Source organism: Puma concolor, chromosome D1 (genome assembly GCF_028749965.1).
Source record: "Puma concolor isolate L17-30 chromosome D1, mPumCon1.1.hap2, whole genome shotgun sequence".
Lineage (NCBI taxonomy): Eukaryota > Metazoa > Chordata > Mammalia > Carnivora > Felidae > Puma > Puma concolor.
The window spans coordinates 76,161,164-76,184,868 of record NC_141676.1 but is presented as its reverse complement, the minus strand read 5'-3'; the positions used below and the strand labels follow the sequence as shown (position 1 = coordinate 76,184,868).

General features: G+C 41.2%; 1 protein-coding gene and 1 long non-coding RNA gene across 8 annotated transcripts in view; one reads left to right on the top strand and one right to left on the bottom strand.

Annotated features, from left to right (window-relative positions):
* Nucleotides 1-6,610, bottom strand: part of DEUP1 (deuterosome assembly protein 1) — an 83,009-nt gene extending 76,399 nt beyond the window's left edge. For 5 of the 6 annotated variants that reach the window (XM_086678559.1, XM_086678561.1, XM_086678563.1 and 2 more), the window contains exons 1-2: nucleotides 5,726-5,829; nucleotides 4,512-4,584 (exon numbers count right to left, since the gene is read on the bottom strand). In XM_086678559.1, coding sequence (XP_086534685.1) covers nucleotides 4,512-4,540 — 29 coding nt within the window. In that variant the 5' untranslated portion in view covers nucleotides 4,541-4,584; nucleotides 5,726-5,829. Of the gene's footprint in view, nucleotides 1-4,511; nucleotides 4,585-5,725; nucleotides 5,830-6,488 lie in introns of those variants that run through there. The other variant, XM_086678560.1, reaches the window with a different exon arrangement.
* Nucleotides 5,881-23,407, top strand: LOC147576818 (uncharacterized). Of its 2 annotated transcripts, XR_015241159.1 has the most exons (4): nucleotides 5,881-5,996; nucleotides 8,054-8,204; nucleotides 16,326-16,419; nucleotides 23,093-23,407. It is a non-coding gene; the product is annotated as an uncharacterized LOC147576818 (long non-coding RNA). The 2 variants fall into 2 exon arrangements; XR_015241158.1 differs by lacking the exon at nucleotides 23,093-23,407 and having other exon boundaries at nucleotides 16,326-16,733.
* Nucleotides 23,408-23,705: the final 298 nt, after the last annotated feature.

The following is a 23,705-nucleotide window of genomic DNA, read 5'->3' as shown; positions in this document are numbered from 1 at the left end:
GGGTTGGTAACACAGGAGGTGCTGGGAGGGCAACACACCTGGGCATGGAAGCCCAGCACCCCTTCCCACGTAGCTTGCCCTATGCCTCTCTTCCATTTGGCTGTTCATCTGATAAACGTGTTTATCCTTTATCCTGGTAAACGTGTTTCCTTGAGTTCTGCGAGCTGCTCCAGCAAATGCATTGCGCCCAAGGTGGAGGGCGTTGGAACCCCCCATAGAAGTATCTACTGGCAGTTGGTCAGAAGCACAGGTGACAACCTGGGCTTGTTACTGGCATCTGAAGTGGCAGGAGGAGCAGTCATGTGGTACTGAGCCTTTAACCTGTGTGATTGCATGCTATCTCCAGGTAGATAGTGTCAGAATTGAGCTAAATTGTAGGACACCCAGCTGGTGTCACAGACAATTGCTTGGTGCAGGAAAAACCTCCATGCATTTGGTGACAAGGGCATCAGAAGTGAAGGGTTCTCTGTGAAGGTAAAGGAGGCACACAGGGAAGAAAAACGTAGTAGGCAAGAACTGGGTTTCTCCCACACAGAAAGGAAAAGACGGAGTTTCTTCTATTACAAAGGGGATGAACAAGGATATTACAGACTAAAATAAATTAAAAACAGAACAGAGATGGCAATATCAATATCAGGCAAAGTAGAATTTAAAACAACAACAAAACACGTTAACTTATATTTGTGAGATATTTTATAAAGCTAAATCATATAATATATCAAGATATAACATCCATGAACCTCAATACATTAAGCAGCAGAACACTGAAATATGTAAAACAAAAACTGTTTGAACTATAAGAATTGGACAAAACCACAATTATGGTGAAGATCTTCCATAAAATTTGATAGATCAAATAAACAAAAAGCAAGGTAAAAATGGATTTGAAAAACATAATTTAAATATTATTAGATCTTATTAGAGGTCTGATGACTTATGTATAACTTTGTAAACCTTTTTACTTAACCAATACAGAATATACATTTGTTTTCAAATGTCCAAAGGACATTTATAGTAGCTGATCATGCAAGGGACTATAAGAACACTCTTAATGAGACTGAAATGTCACATAGGCCATAGTCTGTGACCATGGTGGTAGGGAGATTAGAAAGGAATAGTAATAAAAATATAATTAATCCCTCCCTCACAACTTTCATGTCTTCAGTATCTCAAATTAGTCAAACAGAAATCAAAGCTGAAATCGCAGGCAATTTATTTAGAAAACTAGAGTGGAAACACTAATAGGATGGCCCCACAGCAGAGCTGCGCTCAGGAGAAACTTGAGCTTGAAAGGCTTTTATTACTTAAAGAAATCATAAAATTCAGAAATCATAAAAATAAGCGAACCACATTTTTTTAACTAAAAAAATCCAGAGAACAAAAGAAGTAAAATAAATCCAAGAAGGACAAGTTAATAAGAGTAGAAATTAATAAGGAAGCTGAAACAAAGCAAACTGTAGACATGGTTCTCTTAAGCAGGCCAAGACAAACAGATCGTTTGCTCATTTATAATTATGTTCTGGGCACACACTCTAAAAACAAATAAAAAGGACAAACTCAAACATGGCTGTTTTGATTAGAAGGAGTTTAGGTTGATTATGATGGCACAAATACAAACACCTATAACTGGGGGGAAATCATGGATTTAAAACGAAAACCAAACCCTGCTGCAACCCAGCTGTTGGAGAATAATTCACCTAACAAATATTCTGTGTAAAAACGCCCACCTTACGCCTTCACGCTTTCTGTTCCTGCTGTCTGGAACTCTCTTTGCCCAATATCATCTTTGCTCAAATGTCACCTTAGCAGGGAATGCTGGTTTGACCATCCCGTTCATCTTCTCATCCTTGGCCAACTTTATTTTTCTTCACATCACCATAGAAAACATGTTAATGACTCCCACTGACCCTTGGAGGAGTGGTCTCTGTTTTGTTCACTGCTCTTTTCCTGGTGCTTACAACAATCAATGGCTCATAGGAGACTCTAGATACGTATTGTTAAATGAACGTTGCACCACAAAACATTACCGTATGTAGGTGACATGCTTTGATAAGCTCTGTAACATGCCCCTGATGAAGTTTTACTGTCTTTATGATCTAGATTTTTACATATTTCTCAACAGCATGAGGGACAGAAGCAAAGTCAACCTGACGCTTCATGCTTTGTAGGCCATGGTAGACAATGTCTGGTCCCATGTCTGCGGGGATCAGTAGGGTACGTGCTCATGGAAACTTCTAGTAATTCTCATTCACTTCTGGGGCAGGGGGCAAGGGGAGAATTTGGTCTATACTCTAGCCTACACTCTAATACACTTGCAATCACATTGTACAAGTGCTATAGCTCCCTACTAAATTCTAAGTTGTTTAAGATCTGTTTCTTAATGATCTTTGTATGAACCAGAAGACTTAGTGTTGTGCTTGCCACACATTCAATATTCCACACTTTTGCCCCAAAAGAATGAATGAAGAGAAATAGCAGTCTCCATGGCCTCCGATCTGGCACCCAACCTTAGGTCTGAGACCTTCAATCTGCACCTAGGCCCTCAGTGCCATCATCACATCAGGGACCTAACACCTGCTCAATCCAGAATCCTAACCTGGCTCTGCTTACAGATACTCTCACTGCCCCCATTTCCAATGTAGCAAAGGATGCCGGGATTAGAACCAGACATATCTGAATTCAAATCCTGCCTTCTCCACTAACCAGCTGCATATTCTGGGGCAAGCTGCTGCTTTATTTCTCTTTCTTTCTACCTTTCTGAGCTCAGAAATGTGGCCGCGGCTGCTAACTGTCCACCAATATCCACTCTTCTTCCTTTTCTCACCTAAGCTTTAGCTGGCCATAGAGCTGCTCAGTTAGAGATCACACTTCCCAACCTTCCTTTTAGCTAGCTGTAGCTCTGGCCAGTGGGAAATGACGAGAAGTGAGGCCTGCTCTTTCGGGGGCACATTCTGAAAAGGAACCAAATTCTCCCCTTGCCCTTCCCCCTTCCCTCTGGCAGGAGCACAGTGGTGGGAGTTGAAGCAATCATCTTGGGTCCAGAGATGAAAAATCACCTAGTGAGGATGGCAGAGCTGCCCCACCAGTCCTGGTCTGCTTATCCCTAAACCTATTCATGAGACAGAAATAAACTTCAGCCTTATTTCAACCACTGCATTTTGGGGCCTCTTCATTGCAAGACCTCGGCCTATACTCTAATACACTCACTTTTCTTAGATGTAAAATGAGAACAATGCCTAACGGGGCTGTTGTAAGAAGTATAGAGTAGGATTTACAAAACTGACGGCTGTAACTACTTGGACTTGTGCAGCCCTCCTTTAGCCTGATGTCAAAGTCATGGTCAGCGCAGAATAGCCACCTGGGTGGTATGACTAGTGCAAGTCAGTCACAGTCCAGAGTAGGCACTCCAGTACCACTCCCCTTCACTGGCCCCTCCCCTGTCCCCCAGCTCTGGAGTCAGCCAGTGGCCGGGTGACTAATGAAACAATAGGAAGAGATACCTTTGTGGTGCAGGTGGCACAGAAGGGGTGGGGACAGATATTTGTGAAAGGGAATTTAATTATTTACAATGGTGAGTGCTGTACAAATTCTATTCTTGATCGCTTTATGAGACTTTGGTAAAATATCCAGTTCTTACTGTTGTTTGAGGAGATAAATCCGGTTTTTTAAAATGTTATTAATTTTTGATTAATTAATTTTAATCCCAGTACACTTTACAGTGATATAATAGTTTCAGGTGTACAATGTGGTGATTCAACAATTCTACACATTACTCAGTGCTCACAATGATTAGTGGACTCTTAATCCCCTTTACCTATTTTGCCATCTCCCCACCCACGTGCCCTCTGGTAACCACCAGTTTGTTCTCTAGACTTAAGGGTCTGTAGGAGCCATGGGGCACCTGGGTGGCTCAGTCAGTTAAGCGTCCGACTTCGGTTCAGGTCACGATCTCACAGTTTGTGAGTTCGAGCCCCGCGTCGGGCTCTGTGCTGACAGCTCAGAACCTGGAGCTTGCTTCAGATTCTGTGCCTGCCCTTCCCATGCTCATGCTCTCTCTCTCAATAATAAATAAACGTTTTAAAAAAAAAAAGAGTCTGTAGGAGCCAGATCTGTTTTGAGGCTAAGGGTTGAGTTCGGCCTTAAGGGCAAGTGTGGAGGGAAGCCTGGGACACTCAATGCAGCAAGATAGGGGCAGTATGGGTGGGAGCCACTGCCCTATGGAAACCCAAGAGCACAAGAGGCCTGCGTGGGCACCCATCATCCCCAAACACTGTAAAAACTCACTAAATGTGGGGAAATGGTGATTTTTGAGTCCAGATCCATAGTCAAAATTGGAAAGATTCATACCATAGGTTCTTAATTAGAATCACTTGAGTTTCCCTCCATCCTCCTCACCAAAAGTAATTGGTACATCCTTCTATTAATACCAAATTTCAAAATTCATGTACCATCAGGGAGTTTGGGGCATAGTTAAGTACCAACTTAACAAACAGATAATTTTCAGCACTTACCCCATTGTATTATTGGCTTGGTTCTCCATGTCAAGAAACTGCTGCTTCTGGTTTATGTTTCTTGGTTTTTAATCTGTTAGGGGGAAAAAAATGACCTAGCTTTCTAAAATGCTTACATTTATTAACCTATAAAACAAGAAGACTCTGCTGTTGGCAAACCATGCAGTGTGAGCATTTCGCAGTGTAGTAGCTCTTGGTTCTACAAAATGTGGAAATTTGCCCCCTTTTTAAATCCCCCCATGCATTTATGACATTGCCTAAGTGATGAGCTGAAATATGTGGCATTGACCGTAAGGAGCATTCATTCACTATTTACTGAGCAACATCTTGGCACCAGCTACTGTGCAAAGTGCTTATCACTTTAAGAGGAGAGGAGTCAACAATACCCATTGTGGAGGTGTTACAGCTAAATGTTCTCAAATTTTCCTTTCTTGTCTCCTAAAAGTTTGCCTTGGAGTAAATTCTTCCTTTGGCCCTTTCTGGGTTTTGTTAGAATGAATATACCAGGAGATTTAGGACAAAAAGGCTAAGAGTTGCCTAAAAATATAAATCTTATAATTCCTCAATGGCTTTGTGGGCACCTGCTTACCCTGTTAGTACTTGCCTAAATTAAAAAAAAAAAAAAAAAATTCCCCCAGCAATAAAGTTTTATTTAAAAAATAAGATATGCGGAGAATTGGACAAAGTGTTGAAAAGAACTTCAACTCCTCTGAATCACTGAATTAAAGTCAATTAAGTAGCATTGAGATGGTAGAAAGACGAGGAAGACCCCGGGGCTCAGGTCACTTCCAAATTAAAGGAATTGAAGAGAGGCTCTGGGATTGTGTGGAGCAGAGGGGCCAGGGGCAGGGATGGGGAAGGAAAACTGAACCAGAACGGACAGATAAACTGATTGTGCAGGTTCTTCCAATCACTCCCTTTAGCGTCAGGGAAACTGAGGCACAGACAAGCTAGGCGACTTGCCCAAGACCACACAGCTAGAATCTACACCTGCCTGTTCAGGGAGGTTCAGCTCTGGGTTCTGCAAGACCGTCCCGACAGCCCAGACTCTCCCCGCCCGCGCGCGCCCCCGCCAGACCGAGCACGGTTCACGCCCAGCCCCCCGCGAAGCAGCCGGCCAGTAGGGGTCCCCGGTGCCCCTGGGGCCGGCCCGGCAGAGCGGCGAGGGCGAGGGTCGGGGTGGACACCGGGTCCTGGAGGCCGGAGCGGGTTACCTGCGCTACGCCGCGCTCTCCCGCGAGGTCTGAGGCCCCTGGAGCGGGAACGCCGGGGTCACCGCCCACCGGGCCCGCCCCGAGGGGCCCCGCCGCCCGCCGCCCGCCGCCCGCCGCTCGCCACCCGCCGCCGCGCTCCCGCCGTCCGGGTCCGCTCGCCCCGCGGCCGCCGAGGCCGTTAGGGCCTCTCCCTCCCAGCCAGCAGCCGGCCCTCCGCGCCGCCACTGGTTGCCATGGGGACGCGGCCGGAACAAGCCGCCGCCGCGGAGGGGTAGGGGGATGGGCTCGGCAGCGGCGGGGCCGGGAGTGGGGGAGTGGGGGAGTGGGGGAGTGGGGGAGTGGGGGGTTGGGGCGGTGGGGCGGTGGGGCCCGGGTCCTCGCTGGCCCGCAGTTACGGGTCCAGTGTGTGCTCCCTAGACCGAAGGCTCCTCAGGACCGCATTCTGGGTCCTTTCCCCTTCGGGGCTGTCGCTGCCTAGCCCAGGGTCCCAAACCCGACAGGGGTCTGAGAAATATTGTTGAACGGACGGACGAAGGGAAAGAGTATATATACACAGCTGAGGGGAGAGGAAGTTTCTGCGTCCGGGTTTCTTAAATGCCCCTGGCCCTCCTTCCTCTTACCTACATTTGAAATGGTATAAAAAATGGAATAGATTTGGGGTAAAGAGAACTGCCTTTCTCTTCGCCAGCTGCGAAAAGCTGGGGTTTTTAAAACTGCATTGCTGAGTGCCCGGCTCCTCTAATCGTCCTATCAGCAGCCGTACCTGCCTTTCCCATAAGGCGCACAGGGTTCTTAGCACAACTCTGCGAGTTAGGCGGAGCAGACAGGATTGCCTCCCTTTTTAGGGAGGAGGAAATAGCTCCTAAGCCAGGGAAGGTGGACGGAACCGAGTGACTGATTCCAAATTCTTTTCTTTTTTCACTAAATTCCAAGAATAATTGATGATAGAACTCTGTCTCGTAACTCTGATTTCAAAGAAATAACAGGAAAGAATATATGCATACATACATGTACACACATGTGTATATTCTATAGATGCTTTGAATAATATTTTTCAGCACTTGAATTTATTTGGAAAATATTTTTGCATCAATTTTAGGAGTAGGAGCCTTTTTCAAAAATCCAGTTGATTAACATCTAATTCTAAAGTCTTTTCTTTACACTCCACTTTCATAACATTAACATGAATTTGTTACTTAAAATGACTAGCAATTTAACGTTGACCCTAATCCCTCCACCCAGGTTCCATTTGAATTTCAAAAAAAACATTTACTATTTCTTGACAAATTGAGTTTCACAGATGAATTGTGTAAAATAACTTAGGTTATTAGTTCTAATATGTGTTTCATAGCTGTCATTATGATTGAATGAAGACAGTGACCATTTCGTCTTAACTTGAAACTTTCCATTATTCTGAAAACCTTCAGTCATATTCTTAGTTCTTGTCGAAACTCAATGGGTCAGTGTATCTATTCTGACCCAAAGAAGGGAAAATGGAACTAGGAACAAAATTTCATGAAGTTTCAGGATGCCCAATATCACTCACACTGAGTAGTGCTTTACCATTGGTAAGTGCTTTCATGTTGGTTATTTCCTTTAGATGCTCAGAAGTACCATGTGACATGTGTGTAACAGGCGTTATTAGGGCTCCTTTTAGCAGATTACCTTAGAATCATGGATATGTCCAAGGTGATACATCCAGTTCAAGTGTGGTTAAGATAATGAACCTAGATTGTCTTATGCCAAATTCAGTGCTTCTCAAACTCTGTCCAAAAGTTAAGGTTGAGTAGGTTTCTTGAGCGGTCGGAATCTTGCATAGGTAACTGTAGATACGTCTAAAGCCACATTTTCACAAGAAAGAATAGGTGTGGGCAGGGCTTGCAAAGCATAAATGTGTGAGAATTCACATACTGTGATGGAGTTTAAGACAATTTAAATATAGAACAGAAACACTCTGAGGGGCGGCTGGGTGGCTCAGTTGGTTAGGCGTTTGACTCTTGGTTGCGACTCAGGTCATGATCTCAGGATTCGTGGGTTCAATCCCCTTTGCACTGCACTGACAGCACGGGCCTACTTGAGATTCTCTGTTTCCCTGTCTCTCTGCCCCTCCTCTGCTTGTGCTCTCTCTCTCTCTCTCAAAAATAAATAAACATTAAAAAAAAAAAACAGTCCATTCAATTTAATAGGAATAAAGGTTTTCATTTCAGGGTGCAAATTAAGGCTTAAAATACAAAGACCTACCTTCCCACCACCTCACCCCCAACACTTTGCAGAAGTAACTGCAGACTGCAATTTACCTGAAATGTACCTATTATTATATCTTTCCAGATGAAATTGTTTTGGAAAGGATGAGGAGAGCATCCTGAGTCTAAAGGAGGAGATGTTCCTGAGTCTAAAGGAGTGGAAGAGTGTGACCAGAGTGCTGGTATGAGATGGCAAGAGAGCTCAACCCTGAAAGAGAATTAGAGGACACAGCAAGGTCAGAATAAGATAAAAAATATAACCAGAAATGGTCAAAAGAGAATATAGAAGACATGTATGTCTGAGGAATGAGAATGACCCATGGAGGAGAAGCTAGTGGATCAATTGTATACAATAGACAATAATCATAGCCATAGATTGAACCTGAAAAATGGAAAAAACTGTAATTAACAAAATAGTTTTCATGGCAAAACTTACAATGGCGGCACAGAAAATAAACACGCACTTTAGCGTATGCAAGGTTGTATAAATTAGCCTAATGTCTGTCCTTTTAACAAGGGAAGTATTTATTTTTTTATCTTCTTCAAAAGAAGGTTCGGGGCACCTGGATGACTCAGTCAGTTGAGCATCCAACTTCACTCTGGTCCTGATATTGCAGTTCATGAGTTTGAGCCTTGTGTTAGGCTCTATGGTGACAGCTCAGAGCCTGGAGCCTGCTTCGGATTCTGTATCTCCCTCTCTCTCTGCCCCTGCCCCTGCTCACACTCTGTTTCTCTCTCTCTCTCTTTCTCAAAAATAAATCAACATTAAAAAAATTTTTAAAAGAAGTTTCAAAAATTACATATTTTTGTAATAAAAAGCTAAGTATCCAGGAAGATATTTTAGAAGAAAGTTTATAATCAAACCTAAGTCTATATTATCCTTGGAAAATATTTTAGAAGAAATTTTATAATCAAATCAAATAATCATAGAACTGGAAGAAACCATATAGGTCCCCCCAGTCCAACCCTTTTATTTTACATAAAGAAACTCAGACCCAAAGCGATAAAATGATTTGACTACTTTCATTGCTAGTTAATGACAAAAATAGAGATTAGAACCCAAGTGTTTTTTTCTTATTATATCACGCTACTTCCAAAAACAGAAAGGAGCTAAGGAATTTTCTAGAGATACTTAAAAAAATATCCTAGTTGAGAAAATAACTATTCAGGAAGAGGAAATTCAGTCTTTAGAACCAAGATCACCCTCGGGACAACACCGTCCAGTGGAAATATAATGCAAACCACTTACGTAATTTTAAATATTGTAGTAGCCAATTTAAAAAAGCAGGTGAAGTTAATTTTAATCATATATTTATTTAACTCAATATATCCAGAGTACCATTTCAACATTTAGTTACTAAAAAAATTACTGAGATGTTGTACATTCTTTTTTACCATACGAAGTGTTGAAAACTTGGTGTTTATGCTTACAGCTCAACCAGTTCGTAGAGCTGTACTCGAGTGTTCGATTGCCACACATGACTGGTGGCTACCATACTGGACAGCACAGTCCCAAAATACAGGCGACTGGTCAGTGTGCCAAAGCCCTTCATTGAGTGTAAAGGGTCGTGCAGTGTGAGAGAGTCTAAATTATTCGCATGTGATTTGAGAGGGACTATGGAAGTCTCCTCCTATCAAAATCCTCATTGATTTTCTCTGGGTTGGAAGAGGGATCGGACGTCTCAAGGGAAGCGTGTAGCTCAGACACTTAGCCAGGCAGGGAGAGGCCTTTCAGCGCGTTACAGTTCACAGTGCTATCCATTCTCTAGCCCTAGCGAGGGCTGCTCCCCCGAAGAGAATTCAGACTAAATGGGAGGGCCTTACCTCTTAGTTTCAGCTCTCGGGGGCCCAGGTGCCAAAGGAATGTGTCTTCCTGACCCTGATGGGAGTTCTAAACAGCAGGTCTCACTGTAGAAAGCAAAACCAATTTTTTTTGGGAAATGCCAATCATATTTTTTTCTTGTACTTTGCTTTCTTGTAGTAGACCCTTAGTGTTTTGGCACTATGGTTTCGAAAAGTTAAGGGGAACTGAAGATTCTGTGCAGTTTTGAGCTAAAGTTTTATAGAGGAGACAGCTTATTCCCTGGGCTCAGGCATGGCAGGGGCAATGTTGAAGTGAAGGGTCCCCAGTGGGGAGAACAAATTTGCAGCCAGGGGTCAACTCTTTCCAGAAGCTCATCTCTGTTGAAGCTTTTCAAGTCCCGAGCTAATATGATAGTGAGAAATTATTGGGTCAAAGTCTAGGAAAGGGCAAGAACTTAGAGAAGTCGGCCAGGCACTCAATGCTGCTTTTGCCTGAAAGGCATCTGATGCTCTGGAAGGAGGAACTACAAAACTGAGCAGCAGTTTTATTGGTCTAAGGAAGCACAGGGGACAAAAGACAAAACCTGGGCGCTCTCCAGGTAGGGAGTTCTACCTTAAAATGGAACCCCACAGGCTTTGCCCTCAGGAAAACGGTCAAGTGGAAATAAATGAGTACCCTCACTGACTTGCAGCCCAGCTTTGGATCACCTGGGTAATTCGGGGCACCCTCAATCTCTGAGCATGGATGAGGCATTATTGGACTGGTAGATCAAGAGACATTGAGGGGACACCTGGGTGGCTCAGGTCATGATCTCACGGTTCATGGGTTCGAGCCCTGTGATGGTCTCTGTGCTGACAGCTCAAAGCCTGGAGCCTCCTTCTGTGTCCCTCTCTCTCTACCCCTCCCCTGCTTGTGCTCTGTCTCCCTCTCTGTCTCTCAAAAGTAAATAAATGTTAAAAAAAAAAAAAAAAAAAAAAGAAAGACACATGGAGGAAGCAAGCAAAAATTTTCTTTGGTTAAGATTAAAATCATTCTAGGCCTCAAATTATTCCCAAGAATAATTTCTCAAATCAAATGACCAGAACATACCTAAATGTAATCCAGGGCCAGTAAACAAGATACCATCAGGGAAAAACAAGAGAAACTACAGACCACAGAAACAGAACTACAGAAGCCTTAGAAACTGGAATCAGACAAAAATTATAAAACTATGAATAGCATGTTTAAAGAAACCAATGACAAAACTGAAGAAATCTTTAGGGAGAAATAAGTATAAAAACTGACTTGACATATGTGAAAAGGAACCAAATAGAAATTAAAAAAAAAAAATTACTAACAACCAAAATTAAGAACATAACAGATGTGTGTAATAGTAGTTTGACACAGCAACAAAGAGAATTTGTGAACTAGACAATAGATCAGAAGAAAGTTTTCAGATAGTAGAGAGAAAACAAAATAATGAAAAATATTTTAAGATGAAAGTTTACAAGTTTAGCACTTTAATATAATTACTTGTTGTTGAAAATAAGATAGATTATGTACATGAACACATCTAGTACATGCCCTAGCATAGAGTGGGTACTCAACAAGTATTTGTTTAATTTGAAATAAAATAAATTTAATTTGGTTAATTTGCAAATCATCTTTGCCATTTTTCATAATTTTTATAATTACCTTTTCTGTGTCAAATGTTCAAGGTTCTCTTAATTTTTATTTTTATTTTTTTAAAAATTTGTTTTCAACGTTTTTATTTATTTTTGGGACAGAGAGAGACAGAGCATGAATGGGGGAGGGGCAGAGAGAGAGGGAGACACAGAATCAGAAACAGGCTCCAGGCTCCCAGCCATCAGCCCAGAGCCTGACGCGGGGCTCGAACTCACGGACCGCGAGATGGTGACCTGGCTGAAGCCGGACGCTTAACCGACTGCGCCACCCAGGCGCCCCTCTCTTAATTTTTAAACATATTAATCATAGTCATTTTTTTATTTTGTGTTTTATGATTCCAATCTCAAAATTTTCAAGATCTATTACTGCTAGTTCTTACCATGTTGTCTTAGTTTTGTGTGTGTGTTTTATGACTTTTGACTATGAGATAATTTGGGGGGAGGAATTTATTTCTGAGACATCTTTGAAACCACATTGAGGTTAAATTCTTCCAGAGAGGATTTACATCTGCTTTTGGAGGTTCCTTGGGGCATACTCAATCCCGAACCACTCTACATTAAATTCTTCACAGGAGACTTTTCACACAACACGGGTAATATGAATGAATGAAAAATAAGTGTAGGGACAACTTATGATACAAATTTCCAGAGAAAGAATTTCCTTTCACCCAGGCCAAAGTCAAGATGGGTATGTTTTCTGCTGTTCCATTTTTGTGACTTAAAAAAAAATAAACCTTGGGACACCTGGGTGGCTCAGTTGGATGAACATCCAACTCTTGATTTTGGCTCTGGTCATGATCCCAGGGTCGTGGGATCAAGCCCCCTGTCAGGCTCTGCACTGAGTATGGAGCCTGCCTAAGATTCTTTCTTTTCTTACTTTGCTTGCTTGCTTTCTTTCTTTCTTTCTTTCTTTTGTTCTTTCTTTCTCTCTCTATTTCTCTAAAATAAAAAAATATGTACAAAAATAAGCCTTTTATTTTAGGAGTTTTAGATTTACAGAGAAATTGTGAAGATAATAGTGAAGATAATATAGTTTCCACATACCCCACATCCAGTAGACCTTATTATTAACATCGTACATTAGTATGGTCCATTTGTTACAATTAATAAACCAATACAGATATAATACTATTAAATAAAGTCCATATTTTACTCATATTTCCTTAGTTTTTACCTAATTTTTTCTGTTGCAGGACCCCATCCGGGATAACACATTTAGTTATCATGTCTCCTTGAGCATCTCTTGGCTGTGACGGTTTCTAAGAATTTCCTTGTTTTCAATGATCTTGACAGTTTTGAGAAGTGCTGGTTAGGTATTTTGTGGAATGTCCTTGAATGAAATTTGTCTAGTGTTTTCCTACTGATTAGACTGGGGTTATAGGTTTGGTTGAGGAAGATCAAAGAAACAAACCGTCATTTTCAGCACACTGTATTGAGAGTACCTGCTATCAACATGATTTATGTTGATGTTGATCTTGGTCCCCTGGTGTTCGTTAGTTCTCGCCACTGTAAAGTTACTCCCCCCACCCTTTGCATCCTGTACTTTTTTTTTTTTTTAACATTTATTTATTTTTGAGACAGAGAGAGACAGAGCATGAACGGGGGAGGGTCAGAGAGAGGGACACACAGAATCTGAAACAGGCTCCAGGCTCCGAGCTGTCAGAACGGAGCCAGACGCGGGGCTGAACTCACGGACCATGAGATCATGACCTGGGGCTCGAACTCATGGACCGCAAGATCATGACCTGGGGCTCGAACTCACGGACGGCAAGATCATGACCTGAGCTGAAGTCGGCCGCTTAACCGACTGAGCCACCCAGGCACCCCTACATCCTGTACTCTTTAGAAGAAAGTCATTATGTGCGGCTGACACTTAAGGAATAGGGAATCTACTCCATCACCTCCTTAAGGGTAGAATATTTATAAAAATTATTTGAAATTCTTTTGCACAGATTTGTCTCATCTCTTCCATTTATTTATATCAGCATGAACTTGTGGATATTTATTGTATATTTTGACTTATAATCCAAAACGACTTTATTTTGTTTCTCAAATTGTTCTAGATTTGGCCATTGGGAGTTCTTTCAGCTAATTTCTATGTTCCTTTGACACATACCTTCAGTAGTGTGGGGTTTAGTTTAGTTTTGTATTTTGAGAGCACCTCATTGCTTTCTGGCATTACACGATGCTCCAGGCTCATTCTGTATATGTATATTTTCTGCTTCTGTGCTAGAATCTGCTATTTCTCCAAGGATCTATGTTGCCTTTTATTTAAAGCGCAATTAGAAACCGAGATACAAGCAATGGGTATGTTCATTGCTACTCGAGTGTCATTGATTCTAAGCTGACAAAGCAAGGACATATTTATGTCTATACTAACCCATGTATATATAAATATCTATCACTATTTCTATATGTAACCATTCATATCTTTATTAGGCTAAACATGAGTCCCCACTATATAAACCAAAGAACACAATATAGCCATTTATAAAATAAGACAATAGGGCTTTAAAATATACTCAGAACACAGAAATTCATATTAGGAAACTCAATTATTGTTATTGTGCTGTTATTTAATTTTACCGAAATGACTTCTATGAATTGAGAATTACTTTCTGTGTATCTCTGAGTGTCATGTGTTCTGGTTATCCTATAAACAATTGTTAACGCGCAGCTGGCTGAATAAAATTGAGTTAGAGATACATGAAAAAGTACTTCAAACAAATATTAATGAATAAACCTTCTGTCATCACTGTGAGGGTATGCAGCCCCTGTATTAGAGAGATACCAGTGTTTTATCCATTTTAGTGTCACCCTTCAATGATCACGTGGAACGACACACAGGTTGAAGAAAAATGACTCCCAGAACCCTCGTTGCTTAGGTACTTTGTGTCTCGAGACTCCTCATCGCGTTGCCATCATTATGCCTCTTTTTGTTGCAGGTAGAAAACGCGTTAGCCCGGTTGCTGTTGCCACTGAATACGAGTGGTTATGCCCATAATAAAACATCATTCTAGGAGGTATCTGAGTTCAGCATTGAGGGAACGTGAGTTTGCCATTTTCAATCAGGAAGAAAAAAAAAAACCCAAACATTTCCCTCTCCCTTTTTTCCCCAGACTAAAATTATGAAGCCTCTTAGATATGTCCAGAAAAAGAATCCGAGAAGTATGTAGCGTGAATCTAGTTCATATTACTCTCACATACAGTGCCATTTCCTTTCCCCGTGGTTTCATTCGGCACTGTAATTCCATACGAGGCTTGTTAGAAACAACTTTTGAGGGGCGCCTGGGTGGCGCAGTCGGTTAAGCGTCCGACTTCGGCCAGGTCACGATCTCGCGATCTCGCGGTCCGTGAGTTCGAGCCCTGCGTCGGGCTCTGGGCTGATGGCTCAGAGCCTGGAGCCTGTTTCCCATTCTGTGTCTCCCTCTCTCTCTGCCCCTCCCCCGTTCATGCTCTGTCTCTCTCTGTGCCAAAAATAAAATTAAAACGTGGAAAAAAAAATTAAAAAAAAAATATTAGAAACAACTTTTGACAATTTAGGGGAGTTATCTTTTCTAAAAATTAAATTCACATTATTGTGATGGAACATTTTGGAGTGTACCTGAACAGTATACTCCCCTTCCGTCTGCGGTGACCTCAACATCCAGAAACCCAAATTACCTCTGAAAGTTTGTAAATTGCTTTGTAAAGAAGGCATCAATCTCATTATCATAGTGCTGTGTTGAAATTCATTATGCAGTCTTATTTCTGAACAGACTGGGGGAATTTTCTCAGCTTGACATAAATCCTTGGATGGTAGTGACTGATGATCACTGAAAGGAAGCCACATTTTCTTCTTTTCTCTTTTCATAGTTAAGTGTTTCAATTGCATTTCCTCACTTTAACTGGGTGTAAGTCACTTACCCATTGATGGCTGAATTAAGTTTGCAAACCATGAAGGAAAAAAAAATGTTCATTCTTCTGAGCGGGGAATCAACAGCAGTAAACAGTTGCCCTCTGGGCAAGAAAAATATAATTTCAGTGTTCATTACTTAAAATTGTGCAATATTTTTCTCTTCTTGAACCCTCCTTTTTCTCTGAACATATGATATGTGAAAACAACTATATAAATGTTTATTTCCAAGAAAGTCAGCTGAGCATTATAGAGAGAATGTGGGCTTTGAATTCATATGGATAAGAGTCTGCATCTCAGCTCTACCACTTAATTTATTTGCCCTCATCGTGTATTAGTTTCCTCATTCCTACAGTAGGAAATAATAATAGAGGGATGTAGAAATGTTAAATTAGTTCAGTTATGTATATAATGAACTTGTCACATTGTAGGTGCTTAATAATAGCTGCAGTTAGCACCATTATTGTTGTTAACTAGTGTTAGTATTTGTTACATAGCTATTCTGCTGTATTTAAACCATTTAGAAAGGAAAAGTATATGGCCACTTTTAGAAACAGGTTAGCCTGGAGTGCCTGGGTGGCTCAGTTGGTTAAGTGTCTCTTTTGGCTCAGGTCATGATCTTGCGGTTCGTGAGTCTGAGCTCTGCCTTGGGCTCCATGCTGACAGTGCAGAGCCTGCTTGGGATTCTGTCTCTCTCCTTCTCTCTCTGCCCTGCCTACACCCTCTTTATCTCAAAATAAATGAGCTTAAAAAATTTTTTTAAAAAGAAAAAAAAAAAAAACCAAAAAGATTGACCTGAGCAGGTTGTAAAATAAAGAGCTTTGTCAGAGAATACTTGAATGATAATCAAATAGTGATATAGGGGAAGGGAAAGGCTAATTAAAATAATTGGTTGCTAAGGTATTTTTTCCCCAATTAAAAGTCAATCCCATGGGGTTAAATGAAGACTTTCTGCATATCTGAATTTCAATTATTCCATTATTCATCCATTCAGAAACTGCCCATTTATGCCATGTGAAAGGCACTGTGGAAGAAGAAGGATCCAGGAAGAGAAGAGTGCAAAGAAAACTTCATCTGAAATAAGCAAGGTGTTTTTTCAAGCCATAAAAACAAAAAGAAGCTCACCCTCAGCAAAAGTTAAGGAATATAAATTAAAAAAATATCATACTTTCTCTCATAGGATTGAGAAAAATTAGAAAGACTAATAACATTTAAAATTAGCAAAGATACAGAGACACTCTCATCTGCTGCTTGGGAGAGTGTAAATTGTTACAATTATTTGGGGGAGAAAATTTGACAATATCTGTATCAATTTAAAATGGGCATAGCCAGAGATTCCCATTTTAAGAATTTATCTTACAGAAATAATACCTTGAGAACATAAAGATATATATGCAAAGAGGCTTGTTGCAGCATTGTTTATATTTGCAAAAAAAAGAAGGAGGGAGGACAATATATTTCTTTACATATTTCTGGGTAATAAGTTACCGCCCCCCCAGATTAGCAGTTCAAAACAACAAATACTTATTATCTCAGAGTTTTTGAGGGTGGTGAATTGGTAGTGGCTTAGCTGGATGGTTCTAACTCAGGGTCGATCATGAGAGTACAGTCAAGATGTTTGCCGGGAATGCAGTCTTTGAATGCTTGACTGGGATTGGGGAATCTGCTTCCAGTATGGCCCCCCAACATGTCTGTTGGTAGAGGACCACAGTCCCTCTCCACATGGACTACACGAACCTCTCCCTAGAGCTACTTGAGCATTCTGAGTGACATGGCGGCTTGCTTCTCCCAGAATGAGTGATCTAAGACAGAGCAAGAATGAAGCTGTCTTCTATGACCTAGCGTTAGAATTTGCACACTATCATTTCTGCAGTATTCTACAATATCAATATTCTACCAATGCTCTAATATTCCAAGTCATCAAGTCCAGTCTAAGCTCAAGAGAAAGTGATTTTGTCTCCACTTTTTGGAGGGAAGAGTGTTGAGTGATTTGGGGACATATTTTAAAACTACTCCAACTTGTTCTCTGGCCACAAATTAAAATTGTTTTCACATAGAAAACATACTCATCCCAGGGCACCTGGGTGGCTCACTCGGTTGAGTTTCTAACTCTTGGTTTCGGCTCAGGTCATGGTCCCAGGGATGTGGGATCAATCTCTGTGTCAGGTTCATCATTGAGCATGGAACCTGTTTAAGATTCTAGATCTCTCCTTCCTCTGCCCCTCTCCCCTGATTGTTCTTGCTCTCTCTCAAATAATTGATTGATTGATTGATTGATTGACTGATTGATTAAATAAAATAAAATAAAATATACTCATCCCTTCCAAATTTACTCCCCTTCACCCCCAAGTCTCAACCCATTACAGTATCAGCTTCAGAAAGATATCATGTTAATTTGGTCCAGGTATGGCTGAAGCTTCCCAGGTGTCATTCCTTAAGTGCAGCTCCTTGAGTACACTTCCTCTGATCTCAGGCACTGTGGACTAAAGAGACAAGGTATCTGCTCACATACACCCTCAATGTACATTATGTAGGATGGACAAAGGATAAGCACTGTAGACATTCCTGTTCAAAAAGAAGGAAAATGGGAGGCCCAAAGCAATCATTGTTCTATGCCACATGTTAAAAGTGTCTTGATTCAAATTCAATCTTACTCCTGCCCGGGAATGATCCTCTGTGGCTCTTGGTTCCACAACCTGGGTTCTTGATGACCTCTTTGGATTAATCCTTCCTTTTCCTTGCAAGGTAGGCTGTATTGGAGCTGTGTAATTTTCTCAGTAAAATTTTGGAGTTCCAAATGCTTCTTTTCATTGTGTACTATCTCTGTCTCTTTCAGTCTGAGCTGGTAGTATTTCTGTAATTATAATTATTTTTTAGAAAACTGTTGGCCTCCTATGAATTGTATTGAGGTTCCCTTCATTCAACAAAAGCCACACCCACAAATCTCTTTAAGGTAAATTCTCTCTACCTTGGGCTTCCGTTGAACTATGGAAGAACAACATCCCTAAGCATCTTTAAAGCTCTGTTGTTTGAACAGTTTTCTGAGGCACCATCTTAGTTCGATCTTTCTGTGGTCATAAACAAGGTATTCTATAGCTACCCCTCAGCCTCATCTCTAGACCATGTTTTTCCTGGAAGTGGCCTTGATTTGATCTTTGATGGGAAGCCATTTATTAATTTTAGCTTGGTTTGCCATTTGGAAGCATTGGGCATCTCCAAAACCATCCAGTCTAGCTTTGTCATGTGTAATAATCCTTTCTTTAGTTTCTCTCTTTGTTCTCACATTTTATTGTAAACAGCAAGAAGAAACCAGGTGACACCTACAGCACTTTACCTCAAAATCTCTCTAGCTACACTACCCAGTTCATTAGGTACATTTTCTACTTTCCAGATTACTACAGGGAACAGTATACTAAGTTTTCTGCCATTACATCTCAAGGATCCCCTTTTCTCCAGTTTCCATAAAGCTTTTGTTCACTTTCCTTTGAGGCTTCACCCACAGCCTCCCAATGGCAATCAGGCCTCTAGTAATAGTTTCATTAGGCTTTTACTAACACTCTTCCTCAAAGCCCTGACAGCCTTATCTCGCTGCCCAGTTCTAAAGCCACTTCCACATATTTAGGTTTTAACATGACAGCACCCAAATTCCAAGTACCAAAACTGTATCAGTTATCTACTGCTGTGTAACAAGTTACTTCAAAACATAGAAGCTTATAACAACCATGTAGTATCTCATAGTTTCTGTCGGTCAGGAATCAGAAAGCAAGATAACTGGGTGGTTTTGGTTCAGAGTGTCTCCTGATATTACAGTCAAGATGTCAGGGCTGCATTATTTGGTAAAAGGTGAAAGATTTATGCAATCTGAAGAGAAACCAGAGCATTGGGCTGCATTCTTTGGAAGGCTTGACTGGGGCTGGCAGATCCACTACCAAGATGGCTCACTCAATTGGATATTGGCAGAGGGCCTTAGTTTCCTGCCACATGGGCCTTTCTTTAGGGCTGCTTGAGTGTCCTGGTGACACAGAACTGGCTTCTCCTTAAATGAGTGGTCTGAGAGAGAGTGCAAAGGGGAAGCTGCAATGCCTTCTACGATCTATTCTCAGACATCACGTAGTGTCACTTCGGCCATATTCTGTTCATTAGAAGTTAGTCACAAAGCCCACACTCAGAAGAGGGGAATTATGCTACACCTTTTGGAGAGGAGTATCAAGAATTAGTAGACTTATTTTATTTATGAATGTATCTTAAAACTACCTCAATACCCATTCAAAATAATGAGGTATATAAAAAATATTAACTTAGAAAAATGTTGTCAATATACCAGTGTGGGGAACAAGCTTAGGAATTCCCTGAGCTTGCACCCATGGGTTAACAAGGCCTACAGGAATAGGAAATCTCAGGATGAAAGCATCCAAAATTAGGTAAGTAAGATTAGGTATTCAGGGTGGAAACGTCCCCAACTTAGTACTATAGCAGAAAGCTACTTTCACAGGAAGGAATGACCAAAACAGGTAAACAGGTAAACAGGACTTTAGACCACAGCAGGGCAAAGTTTCCAGGAGCAGAGATAATTAGCAAAAGAAAGGTGCCTTGTTGACCCTGAGGTAGCATGTTCTGTCTTTCTTGTCCCCTAGGCAAGTTTAGGTAAACAGAGGTGGCACCTCATGCCTACCTTAAACAACCATCTGCCCAGTGTCAGGATTTTATTTTGTACTGACCCAAACCCCGAACACCACATATCTTCGAAACCCCCTTTCCCTCACGCCCATGAGTTGATGTTCATGGTTTCATTGTCTCTTTGTGCACATCTATCACACTTATAAGTCTTCTGATCCTAATAAAAACGGAGCAAGGACCCTTACTTGGGGCTCTTGTCTTCTCCTGGACATTAGCCTCTCTTGCATTTTAATTCTGCATCCACTCTCTTGCTGGACAGGAGAGAACTCCAGACCCAGCGTCTATGACAAAAAAGAACAGAGCAAGTTTAATAGTGGTATGTATAGCATGATCCTATACTTTGGGGGAAACAAATCTAAACTTGCATATGTAAGTATAAACCTAAAAATTCCTAGAAGCCTACAGACCAAAATGTTGACAGTGCTTACAAAGATATGGTAGATACTTGCAAATGAGCCTAGTGGGACTGAAAAAAAGTGAATTTTACATATTACTTTGAAAAAGGAACAGCAATTTTTTTTTACTTTGTGTTTTTTGATGTTTTTTGAAACTTGTTGCTTATATAATTACATAATTGCATAACAGGGAGAGACTTAATGTTTAGCTATTAACATTGAATTGAGATTGAAAGAGAAAGGAGTTGAGGCCCCACCCAAGTCTCAACATAAGGATTAAATGTCCAAGAGGAAAACCAGTTCATTCCTACTGAAGATCTGATTTGTTAAAAGTTGATAAAAGCGGACTTGTAAATTGTGAAAAAAAATAATTTCAATTCTGCTTGGTGTACTATATGGTTAATGTTGACAAGATTTCAAAAAAAAATATGTAACAAAGGATTTCTTTGTTTTTAATTTTATTAAATGTATATTTATTTTTGAGAGAGAAAGAGAGAGTGTGTGAGAGGAGGAGGGGCAGAGAGAGAAGGAGACAGAGAATCAAAAGCAGGCTCCTCACTGTCAGTGCAGAGTCTGACGTGGGGCTTGAATTCACGAACCTTGAGATCATGACCTGAGTGGAAACCAAGAGTCAGATGCTTAACCAACTTGAGCAGAAACCAAGAATGAGATGCTTAACCAACTGGGCCACCCAGGGGCTCCTAGCATAGGATTTCTAATTAACACAGAAATGTGGAAGATTGGAACATACTTTACCTATTCTTCCTTTCTACAACTCCACAATGACAGTAAAGGATTACAGACACACACACACACACACACACACACACACACACACACACACACACACGTGGTGAGAGAGAAGAAGAGGGGAGAAGGAGATACATGCAGAGTTGGAGAGAGAGGAGGAGGAGAGAGAGCACAGGGACAATAGGAAAGAAGACAGCAGTATAATTTTAGCAGCTGGATGATTAATGGATAAATGGGGACCAACTCCACAGACCACAGGAAGCTGAAATCTAAGCCCACTAGGGCTAAATCTAAGAAGCATATCAACCCATGCCAAGGATTTAAAAAAAAAATGCTCAGCAACTGACTCCGACAAGTACTTCAGAATATAGGAGAACAGGTAGGGAAGAAAACAAGAGGGTTGGTTGAAAATCCACACAGGATGTAGATGGTAACCCAGGTCCTTTCCCCAGCTGGACAACTGCCTCTTCGTGAAGCTGGCAGAAAATCCAAGGTTTATTCTCTGGAGATGTCAAACCAGAGGTCTCTGGACTTAGGGCATTCAGCAGAAGGAATGAAGGCTACCATATCAAACACAGAACTGAATGAAAGCCTCTTTTCTAAACATCCTCTTCCATGGCTCAGCTCTTAGGATGCTGGCAGCCACATTTAAGGACAGGATATTAGAGGAGTCCTCTCGGAGGAAAGTGATCAGCTGAAGAGAAAAATGAGGAAAAAAATAAAATGTTGACACTTGGGAGTCCCTGTGTTCTTCTCAATTATCCTTCAGCGAAGCCCAGTCTTTAAGAAGCCCTACTCTGTCTCACACTATTTAAGGCCTCTTTCTTAAATAGGAGCCAAAATAAGAATGATGAGAGATTTGAGGGAGGGCAACTTTTAACATCAGAGAGACCAAAATAAATAGAAAAGGTAACACAGACAAAAGAAACAACATAAGAAGCAGAAGAAAAACAAACAGTAATTCTCTTCAGGGAAATAAGAAAAAACATTACACACACACACACACACACACACACACATTAGATCACCTAGAAATTTTAAAATACTATACCAGAAATTCAGAAATTACAATTCTGAAATAAAAATTTAGAATGCCCTCATGACAGGTATAGAGAAACCTATCAAATGAAAAAAAAAAAAGAAATAATTAATTTCAGGGAAAATGTTTATGTGGATAAAATCGTGTAAACTCAAATACTGATCTATCAAAACAATATTATATGTTTATATATATGGGTGGATGAAAGAGAAGTCTGTATCTGGGGAAGTTATGATTATCTTCAACAGTGAGGATAGCCCAGGTAATATGTAAAACACAAAATTAGGGGTTCCTGGGCAGCTCAGTCTGTTAAGCATCTGACCTGGCTTCTGCTGAGGTCATGATCTCACAGTTTCATGGGTTCAAGCCCCACATCAGGCTCCGTGCCGACAGTGCGGAGCCTGCTTGGGGTTTTCTGTCTCCCTCTCTCTCTGCACCTTCCCCACTTGTGCTGTCTCTGTCGCTCTCAAAATAAATGAATAAACTTTAATAAAATAAAATACAAATTTGAAAAACAGTATAATCAACTCGTTCATTAGAAAGCTATGGTAGATATTTGTCATTTCTTGTGCTGTCCAGCTCCTTTTGAATGACATCTTACTATCTTTGGGAAATTTATTGTCATTTGAGCCCTGTATCCCCAAAATGAACCCCAAATTCTGTTCCAGTGTCCTTGGCGGCTGGCACAGCTATATGTGACCTGGCCTCCACTACCAGGCTCGCTCCCGTGAGAGTCTGACTTGGAAGTGGACACCTCGAGGAAGGGGCCCCATGTGGAAACCATTTGGCTGGTGAGGGCATGGCAGAATCATGCAGCTCTGGAGGGCGGCCACAAGGTTGTATTTCAGAGCGGCACCTGCACCAGTGGGGCAAGCAGTGTTGAACATTTTCGTTTCTTAGGGCAGCCTGTCACATGCCTTTAACCATTGCTCCTAGAAGCTTGGCACCCCCATGAGCTACCCAACTGACTGAGTCCGTCTGTCCTCTGTGAGTAACAACCCTGGGAACTGCAGAAGCAAATAGAGAAGAAAAGCCCAAGAACTTGGAATGGTTGCCTTCTGGAGTGGTAAATCAAGAGTGGGAAGAGGTGGACCAGGAGACTATTGTTTTTTATTATAAGCCTTTGTTTTCCTGTTGGGCTTTCTAACCATGACTATTACAATTTCTAACCATGTACATGGGTGAGTTTGATAAGCATTAAAATTGAAACAAGAAAGAAAACAGACAGTAAGAACTATCTTTTGGAGAGTGTAAATGCGCTACACAATGTTACCTCTCGCTTGTTAGTCTGTGGGAGACGTTACTTGTTGATAACAGCTCTATTTCCCTCCAGGGCCTGGAAACAGACTCACAAACCTTCCCGATATCTATTTGTAGGTATAATGAAGCTGGGTCTTTGGATGAAAACTATTTGCCACTCTTGGCCTAAGAGGAAATACTCAATCTCAGGACTTGCATTCCTGAACTTAAGTGAAAACAAGACCAGAATATGTTTTATGGTATACTAAATCAG